Here is a 23,095-nt window from a genome sequence, read left to right on the forward strand (position 1 = left end):
TTGTAGGGTTGCTAGGTGTTTTTTAGGGCTGTGCACCACTTTGGCCCAAGGCCCGAAGCCTGAGTCGAAGCGGGCTGCTTCGGGCCACTTCGAGTCCCTCAAAGGTGAAGTGGAGGGGGCATAAAGCGACCCAAACTGAGTTGGGGGCTCTCCGAAGCACCTTGGTGTGCTTCGGAGCTTCAACACCCTCGTCTCAGCCGCGTCAGTGCTTCCAGGTCCTTACCTGAGCCGCCTATCACCGCCACTGCTGCTGCCACCTCCATCACAGCCTCCACTGCCAACATCGCCACCACCGCTATCGCCACCACGAGTTCCTGAGGCCTGGATGTGCACTGGCTCTTATTTCAAGGAGTTCCAGGAATGGAGAAGGTGGCAGCGGACAAGATAAAGAGCTGGGGGTTTGTGCAGGAACATCGGGGGCCACTTCAAGTTTGGGGCTGAGTCGGGTCATGGCCCCCTGAATAGCCCAAGCCAAATTGGGCCTGCCTCCAAAGCCATGAAGCAGCTTCTGAGTCAGATCGGGGGCCCCCTGTACAACCCTAGTGGTTTTTAACCACCCCAGCCACCCACCCTCATCAGATTAGGATGTCACGACAACCAGCGACTAGCAAGGGTAATTAGGGTAATTAGCCAGCATGCAACCAGGATGTGTGGATATGATTAACAAGCCACTGTGGCTTATTAACTACCCCTTATGTCATGTGAACCCAGTTACTCTCAGCCTAATTTTTATACCGGAAATGACTTCCATTGGGAGAAAAGCACTGGGAGGGTCAGTTTTTATGTGAGGTAAGCAATGGGCAAGGGAGGATTCTCACCTCCTTACCCATGTGGGTCCTCCCTTCCCCACTGCTGTTTTAGAAACAACAACACTAGACTACGAGCCTTTTTACATGAGGAATTTATTGTGTGGTCATGATTCCTCACTCACAATAGTTTGTGGGTACTTTACATGATGTTGTCATCCTCCAGGGCCTCTCCCATGCTTTGCAACCCTTATAGTGTTGTTGTTTTTTCCTGACAAGGAAAGTCTGGTATTTCTATGAATGGTGGCATGAAACCCTAGTGTATTTGTGCAATTCTGCTATACAACAGCCCCACCTAGTGCTTATGTAATGGAACATATAGAAAAGCAGAGAAAGACACCCCCCCCCCCGAAAAAACACATCTAAGGGGATCTTAATCCCACAAAGAATTCGGAAGCCTCGGTAAAGTGGCTAGTTAAAAGCCTCATGTAGAAAAGCCTTAAATTTCACTCCTCTCTTTCTACATGATTAAGGCAGATCTGTTTTGAAATATATTGATCTCTCGCAGTCTTGTGTGGTTTGGATCTTTCAACTTCAGCTGCAAGATGACTGGGTGCACTTTATGCATAACCCTGGAGGAAATTTCTGCTGAATGCACACTGCACTTTGAAAGTGCAAGGTCTTCCTCTGTTAGATAGTTTCTGATACCAGCCTGAGCAGCAGAATTGCTGAGCAAAGTGCAGTGCAATCTCTTCCATCTTCCACCCCTGATTTTCCCTTTCTAAAATGACTTAGTTTGGGTTGCTTAATGTAAACCTCCTGAACTTGGGCAGCCCTTTTCTCCTGAGTCATGGACTTCCAGGATCTGCTTTTTCTAAGCTTAGGAGGTGCTTAGGTCAGTCATAAGCCAAGTCAGCCGGAAAATGACAGCCATCTGTGTCACAGCCAAGGTGGAGGGTGGGGTGGGGGACTGGATACCACTCAGTGTTTCTCCAGCCAGAAATCTGCTTAGCACATGTAGAGATGGAGTCTTAGTAGACTTGAGGATTAAATCTTACTGTAAGCTGAACCGTGAAGAGTTGTGTTTTTTCTTCTTCCCGGCTGTGGTCATTGGTTTGTTCACAAATTCCTTTCAGCTATAGGCCTACTGCATTGATTTTTTTTTTAAAAAAATCCACAGTTCTTCCTCTTCAGAATCTCCCTATTTCAGCTTTCCTGGTATATACATACTTGCATAATGGGTATAAATGGAAAAACAACCTCTTGGCCAAGTTGTAAGATAAGGATAGTTAGTTCATATGTCTGAAAAGCCTTGTGAGGACTTCATCCTTGCTGATACTTAAGGAAATGAATATCCTGCGCTGCTAAAAACAAAGAAGGCAATTGTAGCTGTTGCCTGGCTGAGAATCCCATGTCACAAAGTGGGCAGCTTGGAGAGAATGAATTACTCTCCTTTTTACTCCAGTACTGACAATGTTTTTAATATTTAAACCAGGGGGCTCCCCTACTCTTCTCCCCCTTTCTTTCAAATTTACATGCATTTTTATTTCTGGACAATATAAAAGAAATATTTTAATGAAAATCTGGTTTGTCCCAATCATTTGTTTTTTCCGAGGACAATTGTCCCAATCATTTGTTTTTTCCGAGGATAATTGCAAAAGTGTTTCTAAAGGCTTACTTTCATCCTTAACTTATTAAGCTTGGAATATATATGTTTAATACCTCATTATTTCTCCTGTGACAAATATTTTCCCCAGACATCTTTGCACTCTATAAATACTTGGCAAGACTCCTGCACCAGCCTGCATAATAAGCTACCTTGCAAGTATTTATCCCAAATTAAGATTATTGTTCTTCTACACTTCTCTCATAAATTCCAACTTTCATAAAGATACAAATGAAATATTAAGAATGTTTGATTCTAGCAGTAGTCCAAGAGCCCATGACAAAATACTTACATCACAAGGTACAAAAGGTTTGGCTATCTGGACATCTTTCTAAAGTTGTTGCACCTCCAAAACTGCCAGTCTTTTGTACAACTGCTGGGGCAGCCCCCCACCCCTTTTCGGGGCCAGTAGTTACACAATAAAGCACATGGATGAAACAAGCAGTATCTGTTGTGGGATAGTGTATATAATTACAGACTGTCCAATCTGACTGATTTTGTTGGGGCATACCCCTTTTCTGATCCCTCCAAAAAGGGAACCATTAATCATGTCTTAATGTACACAGATGCAACTGGCATTTCCCTGGGCTGTAAGTAAATTAATCATGCCGCTCCATTTTACTGCTTCTTGAATTGTTTTTACTGTAGGTGGAAGTGTTCTTGGTGTCGTGTTTTTAATATTGCATTTAAATGTATTTAATATTCATTGTGAACTGCTGAGGGATTTCATTACATTCAGAGGCATATATGTATCACAAATAAATAAATAAATTTGGTAGAGATCACCTTCCTATATCTTAAAATATTCAATCTGATTGCTTTATGTGGGGCCAGCTCCAAATCAGACCATTCAATATGATCAGAGACATAACAATTTCCACTCTGCTGAGTTTAGTAAGGAATTGATATTGCTGCTCCAGAAATATATTGGTGCTGCTGTTTTGGGGCTTACTGTCGAAAGGAGTCTACATAATCAGCAGCAGCCACCAGACAGGGAGCCATGGAGCCCCCTAACAGCAAAATTGCTAGGGTGTGATGTCATTAACAGGTGCAGCCTAGAGACAAAGAACAAAATGGCGCCCCCTCTGATTCCATGTACAAAACCAGCTGGAGTGGCAGCGGAGTCTTCTTTCAATATTGGCGAGGAGATTGCATTCTGCAGCGCACCTGAAGGCAGCAGGCTAGTAGGACAAGCCGCATGGCACACAGCTCTTTCCTCCAAAACCTTGCTGCCGCCTACTAGCATCTGCTTCCTGAGGCAACTGCCTCACTTTGCCTAATTGGGGGGCAGCCCTGCACGCAACATTGTTCTACCAAGATGTGGTGTATGTTGTAATAAATGGGTATGTGAGACATTAAAAAAAATCCAATTGGTGTTGCAATGAAAAGTATCACTGGCAATAGGAAGATCCTTGATATTCTTAAATGTCCTTGGCGCAGTATCAGCTGTTGAAAAAATAGGGTCTGAATTAACATTTGCATCACTTAAGGAGCAGTGCCCCCCCCCCCCCGAAGGAATGAAATTCTCACCACAGTTAATAGCAGGAGTTACCTGGGATATGATGCATGTGCCAACACTATTGATGGAAAAGGGGGCAGTCCACGATGCAGATAGGATCTGTATTAAAAATATTGTATGTGTATCCTGAGGAAACACACACACAGACACACACAGAGAGACCCCCCCCAAAGCAGCAATGCATAGCATAATACCCAATTTATTAGGTTAAGCTAAGAATAATAAAATAGTGGACTGGCAAGGGGCTACATATTGGTTAGCATGTTGGACTTTGGCTGGAGAGACCTCAAATTGCATGAGAAATGAAAACAGAGGGATACAACTTGCACTCAAATAGTATAAGACCACCCAAATAGTATAAAACCACCAGCTTTTGTCTACTCTAATTGAGAATAGCTTTCTAAGGTTGCTGAATCAAGTGGAGGTCTTCTTGCAGCACCTGTGATAGAGATCCTTTTAATTGGAGATGCAATGGATTGAACCTGTGTCCTTCTACATGCAAAGCATGAGCTCTACCACTAGGCTATTGTCCCTTACCTCTCAAGAAACACACCTGGGTGGATTGAATACAACTTGAAAAGGGGTCATCAGTGATTGAAAGTGTGTGTGTGTGTGTGTGTGGAGGGGGAGGGGGAGGGGTAAGCACACCGTTACTTCCCTGTCATCTTAAAATGCTTTTGGAAGAGGGGTACTCAGAAAGATCTAGTTCTTTGTTGTTATTATTGTTTCTGTGTGTGTGTGTATCAAAGAGACCTTATTCAAATGCCACTGTTGGAGTTAATACCCCAATCATAGGTCCTTGCACGCAACAGCAGACTATGTGTACAATATTGTACACTCCTGTGTATAAATATATTTCAAACTCACACTCTCACCTGTGAAACTGATGCTTAAGTGCTGGGTGGTGGAACCCAGAAGATAAAGTAAGCTCGAAAGAGAAGTAGAGTTCGAAAAGTTTGAGAAACATAGGGTAGAGTCACACCCAAATATAACACTCCTAGGAAAAACTCAAGACATCTAGTGAATGTGAAGCAGTAAGTAGCAGTAAGCATAGTCTGTACAGTACAGACTGTGGGAACAACACCCTCTCCGTGGCTTTATTATTGGAGGGGAGAGATGGCCAAATCTTGTACAACATTTTTGTGTCTTCACATTTACCTCTAAAGCATGGAAAAGTTGTCTCCCACAGACAGCTGGAAAGGAAGATATACTACCAGAGGATACCGGCTAGATGAAAGAAAAAAAAAATAGCCTAGTGCTCTGGTGTCTGCTTTACAGAATTCTGTGAATTTGGAGGGCATTATAATAAGGGGTGTGTGTGTGATGTTCTGTGGTATGATTTACTGGAATAAGGGTTAATTCATACAGTAAGGGACATCAAGCAATCCCATGGGCTATGCATGAAGAATGGTGATAAAACTAGGAGTAGCAAGGCCCTGAACACCTCTGGGCACTGCCTGTGGCCCTCAAGCAGTGGGCTACCATTCCAGCCCTAGAAGATATGTCTATCCCTTTGTACTATTCTGCCATACAGTGTATGGCTTGTGCAGATTCACATCTGCAGCCAACAGGCACAGAGGAAATGGAGAAAGGCCTGAAACTGCTGGCATGGGAAGCATTGTTTAACAAAAAAAAAAAAGATTCTTTAATCATAGACTGTTTAGCTTGCCAATTAACAGAGTGGAATATTCTGTAGCAATTGGATACATAGATGGCATTTTTATTCTGGAGTATATGCACAGCAGGATGGAAATAGGACATTCTGTATAGCAGAAGCATTGATGAAAGCTTTCCAGGGAATGAAGGGCTGTCTGTCAGATTCTTTGAAATGGTCATCTCTGTGTGTGTTCTTTGCCTTCAAAAAACCAGCAACAATTGTGATGCGTATACTGTCTAGTTCTGCAGTGTGAACATCTGATTCTTTGCTTTCTCTAAGGTTTTCTATGCGCTTGTAAAAGTGTGTGTGCGGGGTGGGGGGTGGGAGTGGAGTTTACTAGGAAAGTTGCAAATGCAGGGTCTGTGCAGGTAATGACCTGTTCTTTCCTCTCCCTTACCTGGGAAGAACTTTGCATCTTTAGAAGCAGTTATATCATGTCTGATGTAGCAATGTGATTTGCTCTGGAGCCAGGTTTAGAGCTTGCATAAGACCAAGCAGAGGAAAAATTCTGCCTAGTTTTGGGACAAAATCTGAATTCCATGTGCATGAGCAGAGCCTGGTCTTTGCTAAGGGTGTCTCCTAAGAATATTTTAGGCTTCAATTTAAAAACAACATTTTCTTTTAAAAAGAGACCAAGATCCTACCCATTATCTGTAATGAAAGAAGAGATCTCTTTTCCTTTCCTCTGGACAATTTGACATAGTTGCTGGTAGGTTAAGGTTTACTTGTTTGCAGAAGATATGGGTGTTGAACAGGATTCTTTCACAAACTGAGGTGTCAGAGCAGTAGCAAGCAAAAAGCAAAGACATGTGTACATAATTTCAGCAGTTCAGTCCACCACAAATTCCCTCGCTGTGTATATCAGGGGTCTTGAACCTTAGGCCCGTGGGCCAAATCTGCTGCCCTTTGGGTCCCAATCCTGCCCTTTGGGGACACCCAGAAGGCCATGCCCACTTCCCCTTTTCCCCAACTGCCAATCATTTGGTGATTTTCCAGCTTTTCCACAGTTTTTCCCCCATTCTAAAAGGTTGAAAAGCTTCTCCTAAGGCTTGGTTACTGGCAGGAAGAGCTTTATGGTAAAATATGCAGGTATTTTGGGCCCCACCCACCACTGGAATGTTGCCCCTGAGAGCGTCTCTGAAATTGAATTCGTCCATTGGGCTGAAAGAGGGGTGACACCCTGGCACATATGATACACTTACAACCTTTTCTCAAGGATTGGTCATGCGTATGAAGGGGTGGGTGGGTGTCCTTTCCATTTTAGAATGGAAGCCTAATTTGCCTAGTGTTGATTGGCCAGTCCATTTGTCAGTCATGGCAAGTCAGGAAGCCACTTACTCCCCATCTCTGTTGGAGCCAATTTGAACATTTGAATTTGGGGGAAAGTTTGTAAAAAGAAAATAAAGCACCAAACAAACATTAGAGCTGATAAATATCTGAGCACTTTGAAAAAAAAAAACAGACATAAAGTAGACAGTCCATCCAAAACAATTTTGATCCATGGGCTGCATGTGTACTGGGGAGAGAGCAGAGCTTGTTCTGCAGCTGAGAACCTGCACACACCGCTTTTCAGAGGTATCTCTGTCTCCATTCAAAACTGCTTTGGCAATACTTTGATTTTTAAATAATCCAAGGGTCATTCTTGTCTCCAGGTCTTGACTCCTTGCACTTGTGTGGATAAATGCAACGTGTGATTTGAGACGTTTTGGATATCATAGAATCATAGGGGCGTATTGGTTTGGAAGGGGCCTATAAGACCATCGAGTCCAACCCCCTGCTCACTGCAGGAATCCAAGTCAAAGCATCCCTGACAAGTGGCTGTCCAGCCTCATCTTGAATGCCTCCAGTGTGGGAGAGCCCACTACCTCCTTAGGTAATTGGTTCCATCGTCGTATTGCTTGAACAGTCAGGAAGTTTTCCCTGATGTTCAGCCAGAATCTGGCTTCCTGTCACTTGAGCCTATTATTCTGTGTCCTGCACTCTAGGATGATCGAGAAGAGATCCAGGATTTCTTCTCTGTGACAACCTTTCAAGTACTTGAAGAGCGCTATCATGTCTCCCCTCAGTCTTCTCTTCTCAAGGCTAAACATGCCCAGTTCTTTCAGTCTCTCCTCATAGGGTTTTGTTTCCAATCCCCTGATCATCTTCTTTGCCCTCCTCTGAACCCTCTCCATGTTGTCTGCATCCTTCTTAAAGTGTGGTGCCCAGAACTGGACACAGTACTCCAGGTGAGGCCTAACCAGTGCTGAGTAGAGGGGAACTAGTACTTCCCGGGATTTGGAAGCTGTACTTCTATTAATGCAGCCCAAAATAGCATTGGCCTTTTTTGCAGCCACATCACATTGTTGGCTTATATACAGCTTGAGATCTACAACAATTCGAAGATCCTTCTTTCTTATAGTATTGTTGAGCTAAGTATGATGGATAGCCATTTATGTGACTGCACCAACTTGGAAAAAAAGCATGGAAACTATCCTGTATGGACAGAAACATCTATCAGTGATTGCTCTGGTCATGCATTAAATTTGCTTCTGCCAGTGCATATGTGAGAAGAAGATCAAGACCGGAAAGAAATCTATATTGTATATTCCAGAATCTGCATTCTGGAAGTCAAGGTCAGGCTAACGGTCCTGCATCCCATTGTTCACATTAATATTTGAGGGAAACTGTTAACAGGCAACTTCATTTCTTGATAATGGCTTCCAGCTGCCCATGGTTTGGAATGAGATGCATGCCATCACCATTTTTAGAAATACCCGTTGAACAGATAATTGCACAGAAAAATGGAACAAAAGGATGATACCACTTGAGACTATTTGAATATTTTGTGGCAAAGCTATGGTGCATGTCCAGCCAAAGATAAGCACTTTTTAATCCCATTGATTTCAATGGAAGAAAATTAAGCACACACCACACTCTTCCACCCCCTTATTTATAAATTTTCTATATAAAAACATTAGTTAAAAACCATTTAAATAAGAACATAGTAATTGGCACAAAAATCTGTAAAATCATAAAATAAAGATTAAAGGGTAAAAGAGTGAAAAAGCTTAACTAGTCAGAACATCAAATCAAACCATGAGCATTTGTGAGACAAAAAAAGAGTATCTTCTTCTGAAATCAGTGACACAGATGTGCTTCAAAAGCACAACTTTGTGTTTCGGGAATTGTACTGTGTGCAATGCCAGGTGTCAGTGATGCATCTTAGATCCTCTGCCCCAGACAACAATGTGTTTTATGTTTTAAATTTAGATCCAACATTCTTTGGATGTTACCCTGGGACTTTGCACTTTCAAAGAATGGTTGCATGCAACTGATGTAGTAATAATGCTCACTGAACCCGGTGGCGTGGGAGGGCTTGCTTTATTTCCTCTGCTGCAGTTCTTGTTCTCTCTCTCACTCACTCTGCAGAAAAGTAAGTGGTTATAGTCTAAAAAGGATAGAGATGAGGTCAATGTGCACACTAGCTTACTTTCCCATGAGTCTTAATTAATTGAAGGAAAGCCTAGAGAGATAAATCATTTTGATGTATTGTCTGTCTTAACAGCTACTGCACTATTTTCTTGTGATAAGTTATAATAGATGAGATGCCTGCTTCCTTATCATAGCAGTTCTCAATTCTATTTTTTAACATTGATGAACACTTCTCTTTTTGTTTGTGCAATAACAATGGGAAGAGCTGTGTATGTATCTATTTGGTACTGGAATAAGGAAGGACTATGCTGGATATTCAAAGGTAGATTGGGGCGGGAAGTTGTGCAGAAAATTAGGGCTGTGCCATAATCTTACCCACAAATATTTTCAGGATGAAACATGCCATTTTGGAGAAGGGGTAAGCTCCCCCTAAAAATGTATACCTTCAGTTTTTTGTACCTGTTTGCAGCTGCTCTTTCCCAATCTGCTATTGCGTTGTACCATTTTTTAACTGGGTAGGGCTGCCTCTTTCTTTCTCCTCGATGACATGATCCCAGCCAAGCAGGGATCGCTTTGTGAATGAGGGTGCTTCCATATCATGTTTTTATAATGCACTCACCCTGTCCCAGGGTGTGTTCCCATTTCCAAGGCATCTGGGACCTTCCTTCCTGATTTGCTATGATGTAGAGATGGTTTCTCTGTCGCCCACAATGAATGGCAACTCCCATTCATTTCAAGAGCAATTTTAGAACATTTCTACACCAGGCTAAAATCCCAACCAGGGCTTCTGCTTTTGGATTCCTTGTGGGATTAAGATCGGCTCTTTTTGACATGATTCCATTAATTTTTTTCCTTTTCTGAGCAAGTTCTATATGTTTCATCATACAGCCACTAGATGGTGCTGCAATATAGTGTGACTCCAGAATTTCGCTGGAAAGTTATTGCACTTTGAAGCCCCTTATCCTGTTTTCCCCATAATGGATTAAGCCACTATAATTGCCAGAAGGGACAGGAGGGTGATGACGTTGTGTAAAGGGCTCTCAAAAAAACATGAGTGACCAATCACGAGTGCACAATAAAAGCCTCAGGTAGAAATGCTGTTATGCAGATATCCCAACAGATTGGATTTATTGACCACATTCAGATGTAACAATAAACCAGGATTATGGAGAATCCTGGCTTATTATTTAAGAGCAGTGTGCTTGGGCACAATGCCTGATTGCTCTTCTGCAAGCAGGAGCTGCTAAACAAACCACAGCTCCTCCATCCATGGTTTGTTTATTGTGACATCTGAATAAAAGTTATAAACCAACAGCAAATTGTGGCTTATGACTCTGTCTGGTTTGGCCCATTTCACCCTGATTTCAGTTTTGTATGGCATTGAAACTGCCTTGGTTGACCTAGTGGATGACCTGTACCAGGAGAGAGATGGTGAGGAGTGTGACGCTGTTGATTCTCCTGGACTTCATGGCAGCCTTTGATACTCCTGGATCCAGCTTTGTCATTGGAGGCCTAAGTGGCTATAGTGGCTAGGACTGCCTACTTTCAGCTTTGGCTGGTTTGCCAGCAATATCCCTTCCTAGACAGGATAACCCCACCACAAAGATTCATGCCTTAATAAGCTCGCCTCTGGCATACTGTAATGCACTCTACATTGGGCTGCCCTTGAGGACTGTTTGGAGGCTTGAGGTCGTACAGAATGCCACGGATTGGTTATTGAGTGGTGTGCAAAGCTGGAGTCATATTACACCTATTCTCCATAATCTGCACTGGCTATCTATTTGTTTCTAAGCCTACTTCAAGATAATGATGTTGACTTCTAAGGTCCAAAATGGCTTGGGATCCAAATAGTTGTTGGAACACTTCTCCCAGTATGCACCAGCCTGGCTTTTGAGATTTTTAGAGGGGCTCAGCTTTTGGTCCTGTCTACAGGCAATGCTTGGGGAATGGTGACCTGAGCAAGGGCCTTCTCAGTTGTGGTGCCCTTGTTGTGGAACTCCCTGCCTTTGCAGGTGTGTCAGGCATCTTCAGTAGCTCTGTTGTCTATTACTTAAGGTGCACCTCTTCACCCAGGCCTTTAGGTACTTGTGATGAGACCCTTGAGTCTTTTGTTTGTGGAACAGTTTTTGGTATGCGTTATCTTGTTGCAAGTTTGGCTTTGATGATAAATTATGGATGGAGGAGCAGTCGGGCAGTGTGCATTAACACTTTGCTTGATCTCAATAAGCCAGGGTTCCCAGAAAACGTATCTATCATAAATTTGATATAAAATCTTTTTTACCCTTTGCAACAACTGCCTGAATCGGATGAACTTTAGGTCCTCCCATACTTTTCAATATACAAGTGCATCCATGCAGTCTTGTACTCTACTTTGGGATTATTATACAATGAAAAGCAGTTAAGAAATTTCTTCAATAAATAATGCCTCTTATTAGCCATGCACAGCCTCAGTGGTGTTCTCTGCTGCAAATTTGAACAAGAAATCGCTGAAAGATTTTGTTCATGGTTGCTCCCCATCTTGCTTTGAAAATCTTTTCTGCCAGGTATCTGATAAAAGTTTTGGAGCAATTTTCAATAGCGATTCAAAGTATTTTCATTGGAGAAATCATTTGATAATGCATCACAAGGATTTCTCTAATGGCAATTCTTATAACTATACCTTGCGTTTTTAAGTGTTTTAGGGCTCAAACCTATGGGGATAGGCGGCCACCCCTGAACTCGGAGGCAACCGCTTATCCAATGCAGGGCAGGAGAAGCACAGAGGGGATCATTCCTTCCATGCTTCTCCTGCCCTGCATTTGCGGCTAGACAGCCAATTTCAGCTGTCTAACCATGGGAAAGTGGAGCAGGGGAGGAGCTGCCAGACGACACTTAGGATGTGTCGTACCGGCATTTCTGCCTTTCCCGCCCCGGAACGCCCTCCAGAACACCCCATTTTGGCTGCTTTGTGCTCCCCTTCCAAGTGCGGAGCACAGGGCCGTTCCACGCTGCGCAGACAGCGCAGAATGGGGGGAAGGTCGGTTCTCAGGGAACCAACCTTGGAGCGTGGGCTCTGAGGTCTGTTCCCAGAAAACCACATATCCTATGGCTGTCTAGCTGCTGACTGACGGCCATAGGATTGCTCCCTCCATATGGTTGCCTGCTGTTTGGGATACAGGATAGGTTAAAGACATATACATATTCATCAATCTCATATTCTCTTGTAGTACTATACTTTGCAATGGGCAATGCCAAGGTAAGTACATTAATTTCCCTCTAGGTTTCCAGACATACATTACCTGCTGATTCCTGTATTTTGTTGACTCAAACAATTTGCTTATGTCTCTCTTTAGTTGAAGATCTTGTGTGTGTAGTTGGTGCATGTGCTGTAATAAGATGGCTTAAAAAACAAACCAATTGTGGGAGAGTTATTGCTGCTAAACATGTTTTCATAAGCTAGTACATGCTTTATCTGTGAGATCTGCCCCCCACCCTCAGATTTAATGGGTGTGTGTGTATCTCATGATCTAGGGAATTAATGCAACTACAAAAAATATAATTGTGTCTTCTCCTCAGATGTAACCCAGTTTTCTTTATGCTTGTTAATTCTAATATCTTGCTGGCGTTGCTCCTTCGGCTCCTGAGTGGTTCAGGACATTCCACAGAGCAAATGGCCGTGCTATTTGGAACACTGTTTTGCCCGGTGGGTTCTGCTGGAGCAGACAGTAGTTCTAATAGTTGGGAGAATCTTGTTGAGAATTTGTAGGAAATGCAAATAATGGAATGTGGAAGGCTTTTAGGTTCAAAATGATTTGACAGTTAGGATCCATGACAATGCAGAAATTTGCCAAGTTCACAGACTTCTTCAGTGTTACTATACCCTCCAGTATATATTTTCCTGACTCTGTACACCCTGTATTGAGGTCATGGAAAAGGCACCATCTGTTTTAGATCTGCATCTTCAGCAGAACAAAGCCTGAAGCTGTGCTTGACAGGTGCCTTATGACAAGGTCCTGTGGATCTTTCTGAAGATTTGTTACCATAAATGACTATAGGTGATGACTTGGGATTTTTTATGTGTGTATGTTGTCTTTTAGGAAGAGCAGGTAAGGGCAGCACTACACGTTAAAAGACTGTTACGGAAAACAAAGGAACTACGCTACATGTTTTCTATAGAATACACCAAAGTGCAGAAATAAAGGATATATGAACGTGCATCCTTAAAGACCTGTGTGTGCACTTCTAGATACCTGGACCGGTCAGATTACCTTTAAACACACATATACATGCATATTTTACTTCTGACTTTGTATTTGCTGTGGAAAATGTCAACACAGCCCCAATGCTTGTTTTCCACAACAATAGTAACATGTAATGCTGCCCTAACACTTTCATGACTTCCGAGAAAGCAAGCCTCAAAGACTCCCTTTTCTTCTCCTTTACATACCTTAGACTACATCAGTTGTGCCAGAAATATATCTGAATTAATTGTGAGTTAATTGTGATGTATGTAGAAAGAATTGAGAGCCTGTTTGCTTTTGTGGGGAGGGGGTGGGGACTGTTTGCTTAGAGAGTTGCTCAGGCTTCTTGAGAGCTGCTTCAGATGTGTAGGAAAATCATGTGAGCCACCTGTGATGGTTCACATGTGCTTATTTTGGTGAGCATATGTGCAGTAAAGTAGATGCACATGTCACCGTTGCATGTTGCAGTCTATCTGCATTTTGCAAGTTCTCCGTACACAAAACATTTGAAATGCTCCCAAGACTGACATAAATGTATACTATGAAGCCAACTCTTTCTCTATCACAAACACCGGTTAATCTCTTCTGTTTAGAAGTTGCTATTCCCCATTTGTAAGAGCATAGTGCATAAAATCCATTATGTGCACACTACACCACTGATTAAAAGCTCCTCACACCCACGTTGGTCTTTACACAAGTCTACATGAGAGTTCACGTGTCCGTGTGAATGGGGATGTGCAACGACAATTGTGAAGTGTCTGGAGGAGGGGAAGGATGTTTCGTAGAAACACCGGCCATTTTATGCAAGCTGTTAGCGTAATCTCAGAAGGGTGGATTTAAATCCCCTTAAGGCACAAGCCTATACATGTTTAGACCAAAAATAGCCCTACAACTCCCAGCATTCCCCAGTCAGCATGGATTGGATTGCCCCCTTAGTTGGGTAACTGTTCTGTCTCCTGCCTTCACAAGTTTTGATCATAGTCTTCAGTCTTTTGGAAGAGGACTACAGACTTTACTTCTGCTTGATTGTGGCTAGAAAGTTACTGATGTAGGTATGATACACAGGTCCCCACATCATTAGTGAATAACTGAGTAACTGAGCTGTGCAATACGAAAAGAATAAATGGTCCAGCTTTATTGTGTGGTGGGATCTCAGTTCACCTTCTTTATGAGGCTTTTCAGAGAATGGTGGCAGACACCCTCTTTGCTAGAGGCACTCACCTGATGCCTAGCTCTGACAGGTTATCAGACCTAGGGATTGGGTGGGTGTTCCTCCAGAGACCTGTGCCAGGCACTCTCAGAGAGCACCTGGAGTGGCTCTCTGGAGTGCCAGGCAGGCCGGTGCCTCATGCTGAGAACCCATCAAAGCTAGGCATTGGCCAGCCAATCCAGAGAGCCGGTGCAGTGGGGTGCACAGCCCTCTCAGCAGTGGAGGGGTGTGCAGATGCGCTGCAGCCCTCCCAGCACTGGGCCTAGGCTAGGAAGAAGAGCCAGAACAACACCACTGCCACCACTACCACATGGGCGCTGCCATCACGTTCAGGGGGTCATTTGGCACCCTAGGCAGCTGCCCTTTTCATCCCCCTCCCTTTGAGGTGGCCCTGAGCCATATAACTGGTCCATGTAGCCTAGTGCTGTCTGCTTCCAACTGGCTGTGCCTCTTCAAGGTTTTAAGCAAGATCTTTCCCTGTCTGTGTTCCTTATAACTGGAGACACCAGTGATTGAATCTGGGACCTTCGACATGAAGAGCATGTGCTCTACCAACCAGTTATTGGAAATGCCTGGGAGCTATTCCTTTAAACTTGGAATGGGTAGCAGCAGATTTTAAAGCCATTTAAAAAAATCAGTTCAAAAGCTAATATCCCATCTTTCAAAAGCCAGGCCAAATAACATATACAGATAAGCGAATGGATGCAGTCAGAATGGGAAGAATGGTGTCCCTACAACCTAGATTTCTTTGGAGTAATTAACAGAGCTTGGAGAGGAGCTTTCCCTCTCATACAATGTGTAACTTGCGTGCAGAGCCTCTGTCTGAACAATAGTTACCTCAACACGTGTGTGTTTTAACAACATAAATCCTGAGGAGCTAAGGCACAGAACTCTCTTCTCTCTCTCTCTCTCTCTCTCTCTCTCTCAATCCAGTTCTCTAAATGGAGATGAGAGATGTGCCCAGTGGTGTTTGCTCATTCTCACTGTCAAGCTGCCTTCTCCTCCTCCTCCTTCAACTTGCTTTTTAATTCCCCTGGAGCTTTATTGTGCAGACTTATCCACAGTACATACATTTAAGCTAGTATAATCTCCAATTAATGTACAGTACAGACCTAGCCACTAAAACACACCCATCCACCAGATAGTGTGATACTTCGGTATTGTGCTATCCTTGTCTTGTGCTGGCTCATTTGCAAAGGATGTACAACTTCCACCATTGGTTGTGCTGGCTGGGGCTGATAAGAGTTGTAGTCTAAAACATCTGGAGGTCACCAGATTGGAAATGCTGGTCTCAACTATGGTTCGTGGAAAGAAGCCAACCTCAAACCATAGTTTATTTTCACTAATCATAGTTAAGATTAACCACAGTTTAGGGTTCAAATGTAATGCTAAACAGTGTTTAATCTAAAATGGAAGTGGAAGTTTCCAATCTCCTCATGGCAGCACCAGAGGAGGGGAGATCATGTAGTCCTGGGGCTGAGCGCCAAAGAATTGATACTTTTGAACTGTGGTGCTGGAGAAGACTCTTACGAGTCCCCTGGACTGCAAGGAGGTCAGATCAGTCAATCCTAAAGGAAATCAACCTTGAGTGCTCATTGGAAGGACAGATACTGAAGCTGAAGCTCCAATATTTTGGCCACCTAATGCAAAGAGAAAAGTCACTGGAAAAGACCCTGATGCTGGGAAAGATTGAAGGCAAAAGGAGAAGGGGACGGCAGAGGATGAGATGGCTAGATAGCATCACCGATGCAAGGAATATGAATTTGAGCACACTTCGGGAGATAGCAGAGGACAGGAAGGCCTGACGTGCTATGGTCCATGGGGTCACGAAGAGTCGGACACGACTTAACGAATTAACGACTGAACAACAGTTGTGTCCAAACTGGGCCATTGCGTCTTAATCTACTTGCGTGTCTCCTGAAACACTTAACTTTTCCATCTCTGAACCTTGGACTTTTTCATGTCCTTTGGTTGAAATTAGGAGCTCTTATGCCTCCAATTCGTACGTTATGACTCTTTCCCAAAGATTTCCCTTTCCTCACAATACATTTAATCAATGCAGCTTGTTTAATCGCTTACAAAGTGTTATTTAGCTATGTGCTATCTATCCATATACCTTCTCATGGGCTCTTAGACTCCAGCTGATGATGGTGTGTGGCATGGAAAGGATAAAATGCTCAACATCAGGAAATGTTTAAGCCAGGTTGTGGGAAAGCTGTGAGTCCCCAGATGTTTTTGGACTCAAACTCCCAACAGTTCTAGCCAGTGGTCAGGGATGATGGGAGCTGTAGTCCCACAACATCTGGAGGGCCACAGGTTTCCCAGCTCTGGTTTAAGAAAAGAAAATGTAATGCACATCTTTGTGCATACAAAGTCACTATAGTACGTTTCACCCTTAACAACATTGTGGGATGTTATTATCTTGAAGGTAAAAAAATGTTCCCCAGGTCATAGGCATTTAAGACTTGAAGCCCTGTTATTCATAGTCCTTTAATGGTGTAGTAGGAGGAAAGCAGAGCATATTTGTACATACATGCATTTATGTAGGCAGACTCCCAAGTGCTAAAGTAATTTGGACATTAAACATGTAAACTTTTCTGTGTGGAAGAAAACCTATCTAGGATTGCGATATTTTACCTGAGACCATATTTTACCTGAGACTATATTTTACCTGTTGAAACATGCAACAAATGCAGTTCATTCAGTCACAGCAATGAATATGATGATAGTAGAAGCTGCACCTGCAAAGCCTTTGCAGTCCTGAAAAGCCTTAGAGGAGTAGAACAAGCTGTTCTAAAAGGGCTGTCACCGCCCTAACCCTAAACACTGTCTACAGTTAAGGTTCTCACAGATCAAGAACTGAGAAGCATGGAGTGTTAATGATTTTTGTATGGGGAGCTTCATTTATGGGCTTTGAAGTTCTGGAATAAAGGCTAACATGAAAGAGTATTTGGCAGTCCTGCTAGCCATTATAGTCCTATGAAATGCAGCGAAGAGATTATATATTGTATGTAGGTATTACATTTCTATATCACCCAATAGCTGAAGCTCTCTTGGCAGTTCCAAGAGGCAAAAGGCAGTGCCTATTTTTAAAATCACAACAACCTTGTGAGGTTTGGCTGAGAAATTGTGACTGGTCCAAGGCTCCCCAATGAGCTTCATGATTGAGTGGGGATTTGAACTGGGTTCCCCTCAGTTCTTGTTCAACATATTAACCCAGCCTTCCTCAACCTGGCTGGGAACAATTGGAGTTGCAGTCCAGCACATCTGGGTAAGGCTGTACTAACCATTATTCTGCATTGGAGACTTTAAAAACAACAGTTTGGATGAAATCGGCAACTGATGAATAATTCCTGTGAGCGTGTGTGTGTGTGGATATGTCTGTGAAGAATAGGGTCACCAGCTTTTTCTGACAGGGCTTCTGTGATTTTAAAAGCTGCTTAGTGACAAATTCCTAGCATCTCAAAGTACAAAAATACTGTGGGGGAACTTGTAATATTTCTTCCTAATAATGACTTGGAAGAGGAGGTACAGGGAATGCTGATCAGATTTGCAGATGACACAAAATTGGGCGGGATAGCTAATACTTTGGAAGACAGAAACAGAATTCAAAGTGATCTGGATAGACTGGAGCACTGGGCAGAAAACAACAGAATGACATTTAATAGGGATAAATGCCAAGTTCTGCACCTAGGAAAAAGAAACCAAATGCACAGTTACAAGTTGGGGGATATGTGGCTCAACAACACTACAAGCGAGAAGGATCTTGGAATTGTTGTCGATCACAAGCTGAATATGAGCCAACAATGTGATGTGGCTGCAAAAAAGGCCAATGCTCTTTTGGGCTGCATTAATAGAAGCATAGCTTCCAAATCCCGTGAAGTACTAGTTCCCCTCTACTCAGCACTGCTTAGGCCTCATCTGGAGTACTGTGTCCAGTTCTGGGCACCACACTTTAAGAAGGATGCAGACAAACTGGAGAGGGTTCAGAGGAGGGCAACAAAGATGGTCGGGGGACTGGAAACAAAACCCTATGAAGAGAGACTGAAAGAACTGGGCATGTTTAGCCTTGAGAAGAGAAGACTGAGGGGAGATATGATAGCGCTCTTCAAGTACTTGAAAGGTTGTCACAGAGAGGAAGGCCAGGATCTCTTCTTGATCATCCCAGAGTGCAGGACACAGAATAATGGGCTCAAGTGACAGGAAGCCAGATTCCGGCTGAACATCAGGAAAAACTTCCTGACTGTTAGAGCAATACGACAATGGAACCAATTACCTAGGGAGGTGGTGGGCTTTCTCACACTGGAGGCGTTCAAGGTGAGGCTGGACAGCCATCTGTCAGGGATGCTCTGACTTGGATTCCTGCATTGAGCAGGGGGTTGGACTCGATGGCCCTGTAGGCTCCTTCCAACCCTACTATTCTATGATTCTATGATTCCTGCCACACCTGGGAACCCAGCCCCCGAAAAGGTGTCAACAGAGTGAAAGTAGCCAGACTACAACAGCTATCTGCCTTCCTCTTAGTCTCTTGAGAGAGAACCTTGAGGGAGCAAGGGCTATAGAAGGGTACAGTGAGTGAAGAGTTAAACCAAGATACGGAAACAGAGGTGGTGAGGGAGGGGATAATTGTAGAGTAGAGCTAAGCCCAGAAGACCACATCTTTGGGGGAAATTGAGAAGAGAAGAAAGGGGGAGCAAAATTGTGGTGAGCGGAGACAGGGACTGCTGTTCTGAATTAGTCAGATACTATGCATCTGTCATTCTGATGTCCGATTCCTTGCTGTTCCATTCCTAAATTTAGCTTTAATGGGAAAACACAACTTTTTTTCTTTCGTGTTTTCCAGAGCTACTTACTTTAATTATGTGTTGTTTTGTGGCAAGCTGCCATGCCTTTATCCTCTCAACAATCCAGTTCTGTGGCTGAACCAGTCTTCCTTACAGGTGCTACTGACGTACTGCTGGAAAACAAGAGGCCTGTGCCCTTATTCAGTATAACAGACATACATCATTTCAGCAGTGAGCCCACTATGGAAGCACACTTGCCACATTTCAAACTCACATGCTGTCATCTCCCTCACATCGTGCTCAGTGGAAACCTGTACTTGCAGCAGAAGCTGGATTTGCACAGTACTGATTGACTGGCTACTGTGTCAATCACAAAACCATTCCCCCCATTTCTTGGAGCATGTTTTAGAAGTCCAAAATATGCATGTCAAACAAAAACGATGCATCAAACAAATGCTTGAGTAGATAACCATGCAGGTGGAGTTAAAAGCAGATGGCCCACCTGAAGAGAGTGTGTCAGACAGACAGACAGGGACAATCAGTATTCAATTTGTATTTGGAATGAAAGTGGAGGGAAGCAGAGGTTATCTCACTTGCTGACACCTGCTGCTGTGTCTGTATAAGTTTATATGCAGCCATAATGACAGATATTTCTTGACAGAAAATGCTGAGCTCTCCTCTTTCCCCCTCTGTGAGAGCTTCCAGGAATTGCTATGCTTCTTTTGATGTATTCCTTTCTGGTATATTAGAGATCACTAGGGGCCCAAACAGTCTGTGCTTTAAATGTATGTCTAGCAGCTATGAGAGTTTTTTCCTTCATTTTTCTTTAAGAGCAGGCTCAGCCTGCTCCAGATCTTAAAAGCCCCTCTACTCCTCACTCTAGGGTCCTGATCCAGATCAGAGGCCCTGCATCTTTTAGAGTAAAAATAGGGCGGAGCTAGACATAGCTGCTGGACTCATCAAAAGTAATGTCTGTTTTGGCCCTTATTGTATCACTTACGTTCTCAGGTGCTTTCTGATAACGAAGCACCAGCAACATGTCTTTCATTTTTAGATCTCACACCTGCTTTCTTAAAAATATATAATCCTTTAGTTGGTTTTGTGGTATTGGAGAGAGAGGAGGCAGTTTTTTAAACACTGTATTTCATGGTTGTGCGTTACTATCATGTACTTCAGCAGAGATCGCTTGTAGGTCACCATAAACCTTGAGTGAATATGTCTGAAACTGTATGGTAATTGCACCTGTAATTGGCTTGTGTAAACAAACTGGATAAGACTACAGACTTCTAGGGTATTATGGCAATGACCATGCAACAATGACATGAGCAGTTTTAATAAATTGCCTTTGAATTTAAAATGTGACTGAGACTGGAAGATTGTTTCTCATAAGCTTGGTGATTATAGCAATGTGCTCTCAGTTTTATTAGAAGCATAGATCTGCTCTCTAATATAACTTGTCCTTCTTGCAAGTCACCCTGTCATGGATATTTATCTTTCTGCTCTGGTAAATCCTTCCTTTGCAATTAAATAGTGCTCTTTACATTATGGAGGTAATGGGGCAGAAGAATTGACGTGTTCAGAAGAATCATATGATACTATACACCATTTCATAATGCAGAAGGGGTATTGCATGATTAATATGGGAGAAAGTATGAACTTCTTCCCTTAATGTGGAAATCCAGCACATCAAAGTGAGGTGTGAGGGGGCTACTAAGAGAGCCTTTTCTGTTGTGGCACCCCAGTTGTGGAATGAGCTTCCCAGAGAGGCTTGCCTGCCACCTGCATTGTAATCTTTTTGGCACCAGGTAAAGACCTTTTTATTTTCCCAGGCATTTTAGTCTTCCAGTTTCTGTTGATTTAAATCTGTTACTGTGTTTTAAATCTTTGCCCTGTTGCTAGGTTTTATTTTGGTTTTTATTTTTATTTTATCGTGTAGTTTTAAACTTTTACATTGTATTTTATCAAGTTGTATTTTATGGTTTTAATTGTTGTGAACCATCCAGGGATCTTCAGTTACTGGGCTGTATAGAAATGAAATAAATAGATAGATAGATAGATAGATAGATAGATAGATAGATAGATAGAATCAGGGAGAAGGGTTATAGCCTAGAGATTTCATTTTGTAGTCATCTTTTATGTGTAGGGTTGTTCTTTTATGTGATCATCCAAATATGTGACACTTCCCACACCTGCCTTTATTCAAAAGAGGTACAGGACCAAGAGCTGTGCTTTTTCTTGAATATTTACATTGGCCCTTAAAAATGCTGTTGCATAGGTTTGTTCAGTCCTGTTATCCACCAATACAACGTGATTTATGAAGCTATGGATGTGTGCAATTTGTTCAAATCAGCCTGTCATTTCTACATTGTCCCGACATCAAAAGTAGGGTCATACAGCCTGTTGTTGACTTATAACTCATTTGGGAATCCTTGATACTCAGTAATATAGGTAGTCTGCCATTCCTGCTAACCCTTTGTTATATGAAACTGACATCTTGCATCCAACTGTTGTGAACTGCCCAGAAAGCTTCAGCTATTGGCCAGTATAGAAATCTCATAAATAAATAGATCATTCATTTAAAACCATATGGGATTTTTTAATACTTGCCAGACCAGTTCTGAAGACTTTCTTTTTTAATTGTCTTGCATTGTTTTCATAGAATCATAGGGCTGGAAGGGGCCTACAAGACCATCGAGTCCAACCCCCCTGCTTAATGCAGAAAACCAGATTCCCAGGCAGTTCCCCATCCAAGTACTAACCAGGGCTGACGCTGCTTAGCTTCCGAGATCAGACAAGATCAGGCACATCCAGCCATTTGCTAGTGTGTTGTTGGTCCGTGCAGAAGAAAGGAGTACAATATTCAATAACTGAAATCACAAAGCTACTGTGTGTCTTTGCTCAATTTTTAAAATTCTTATTCTTTAGGTGTGTTGTTGTGCTGTTCAACCCGAGGAAAAATAAGCAACATCATATTCTGAATAGCTCCAGGTGAGTAAAACCCAGAACTCTCACATGCTGGTTTGTCTTGTATTATCTGGAAGAAATAATTAAGAACACTTTAGAGAAAATACTGCATCTCTTTCTTATAACGTACAGCTGATGATTCCAGGCAAGGCTTTTTTGTGCAATCACACTGCCTTGGAATTTTATTGAGGATCTCGACAACATTGTCTTGTACTTGTAACCCTCCCATGTTTTCCCAGCTTTTCTGCTGCCTTTTTTTCTTCTCACAAAAATCTGTTAAGGAGGAAAAGATGGAATATCTGCACAATGAATTTTAATTGATAGTGCTAGGATCCCTCTGTCTGGAACCACCCATAGAGTTAGAGTGCAAAGTTTAAAGGTGCTAATATTTAAAGCCTTAATGCAATAAATAAATAAATAAATAAATAATCAGTTAATGAAACTTGCACAGTGAAATTATCAGTTTAAGAGACTGAGCTTTTCATTACTTTTACAGGAATATTTATGCTAATGTGCAAACGCTGATAATTTGAAGTTTAACTTCTTTGACTCTTTGAATTTGGACATTTGAATTTCAAATTTGAGAAATATCAAGTGGACAAAATCAGAACAAGGATTTCTAAATGGGTAATTGGCTTATTAGTAGCCTGGTAATTCTTGTGTACTTTGAAATGTGTTTGGAGTTCTGAACGTGTACAGAATTCAATTTTGAGTTCCACTCCCCACCAGTGTCCTTGTAAGGAACAGTGATCAAGATTATTGACTTGAGGGGAAATGCAACAGAGATTCACACCAAAAATAGATAAGTTTGTAGGAAACATTTTGAACAAGCATAGCAAAACTTCCTTCTACTGCCTGTGAATTTTTAACTGGGATGAAATATTTAACTTGCTTTCTTTATATGCTACTCCTGCT

At 42.5% G+C, this 23,095-nt stretch overlaps 1 protein-coding gene across 1 annotated transcript in view; it reads left to right on the plus strand.

The window, feature by feature from the left end:
- MAPKBP1 (mitogen-activated protein kinase binding protein 1) overlaps positions 1-23,095 on the plus strand; it is a 164,068-nt gene that overhangs the window by 59,884 nt on the left and 81,089 nt on the right. The window contains exon 4 of the mRNA XM_084846278.1: positions 22,142-22,204. Within this exon, the coding sequence (XP_084702404.1) occupies positions 22,142-22,204 (63 nt within the window). The remainder of the gene's footprint in view (positions 1-22,141; positions 22,205-23,095) is intronic.

Source organism: Heloderma suspectum, chromosome 1 (assembly GCF_057233095.1).
Source record: "Heloderma suspectum isolate Gila_16-S chromosome 1, 16-S_ref, whole genome shotgun sequence".
Classification (NCBI taxonomy): domain Eukaryota; kingdom Metazoa; phylum Chordata; class Lepidosauria; order Squamata; family Helodermatidae; genus Heloderma; species Heloderma suspectum.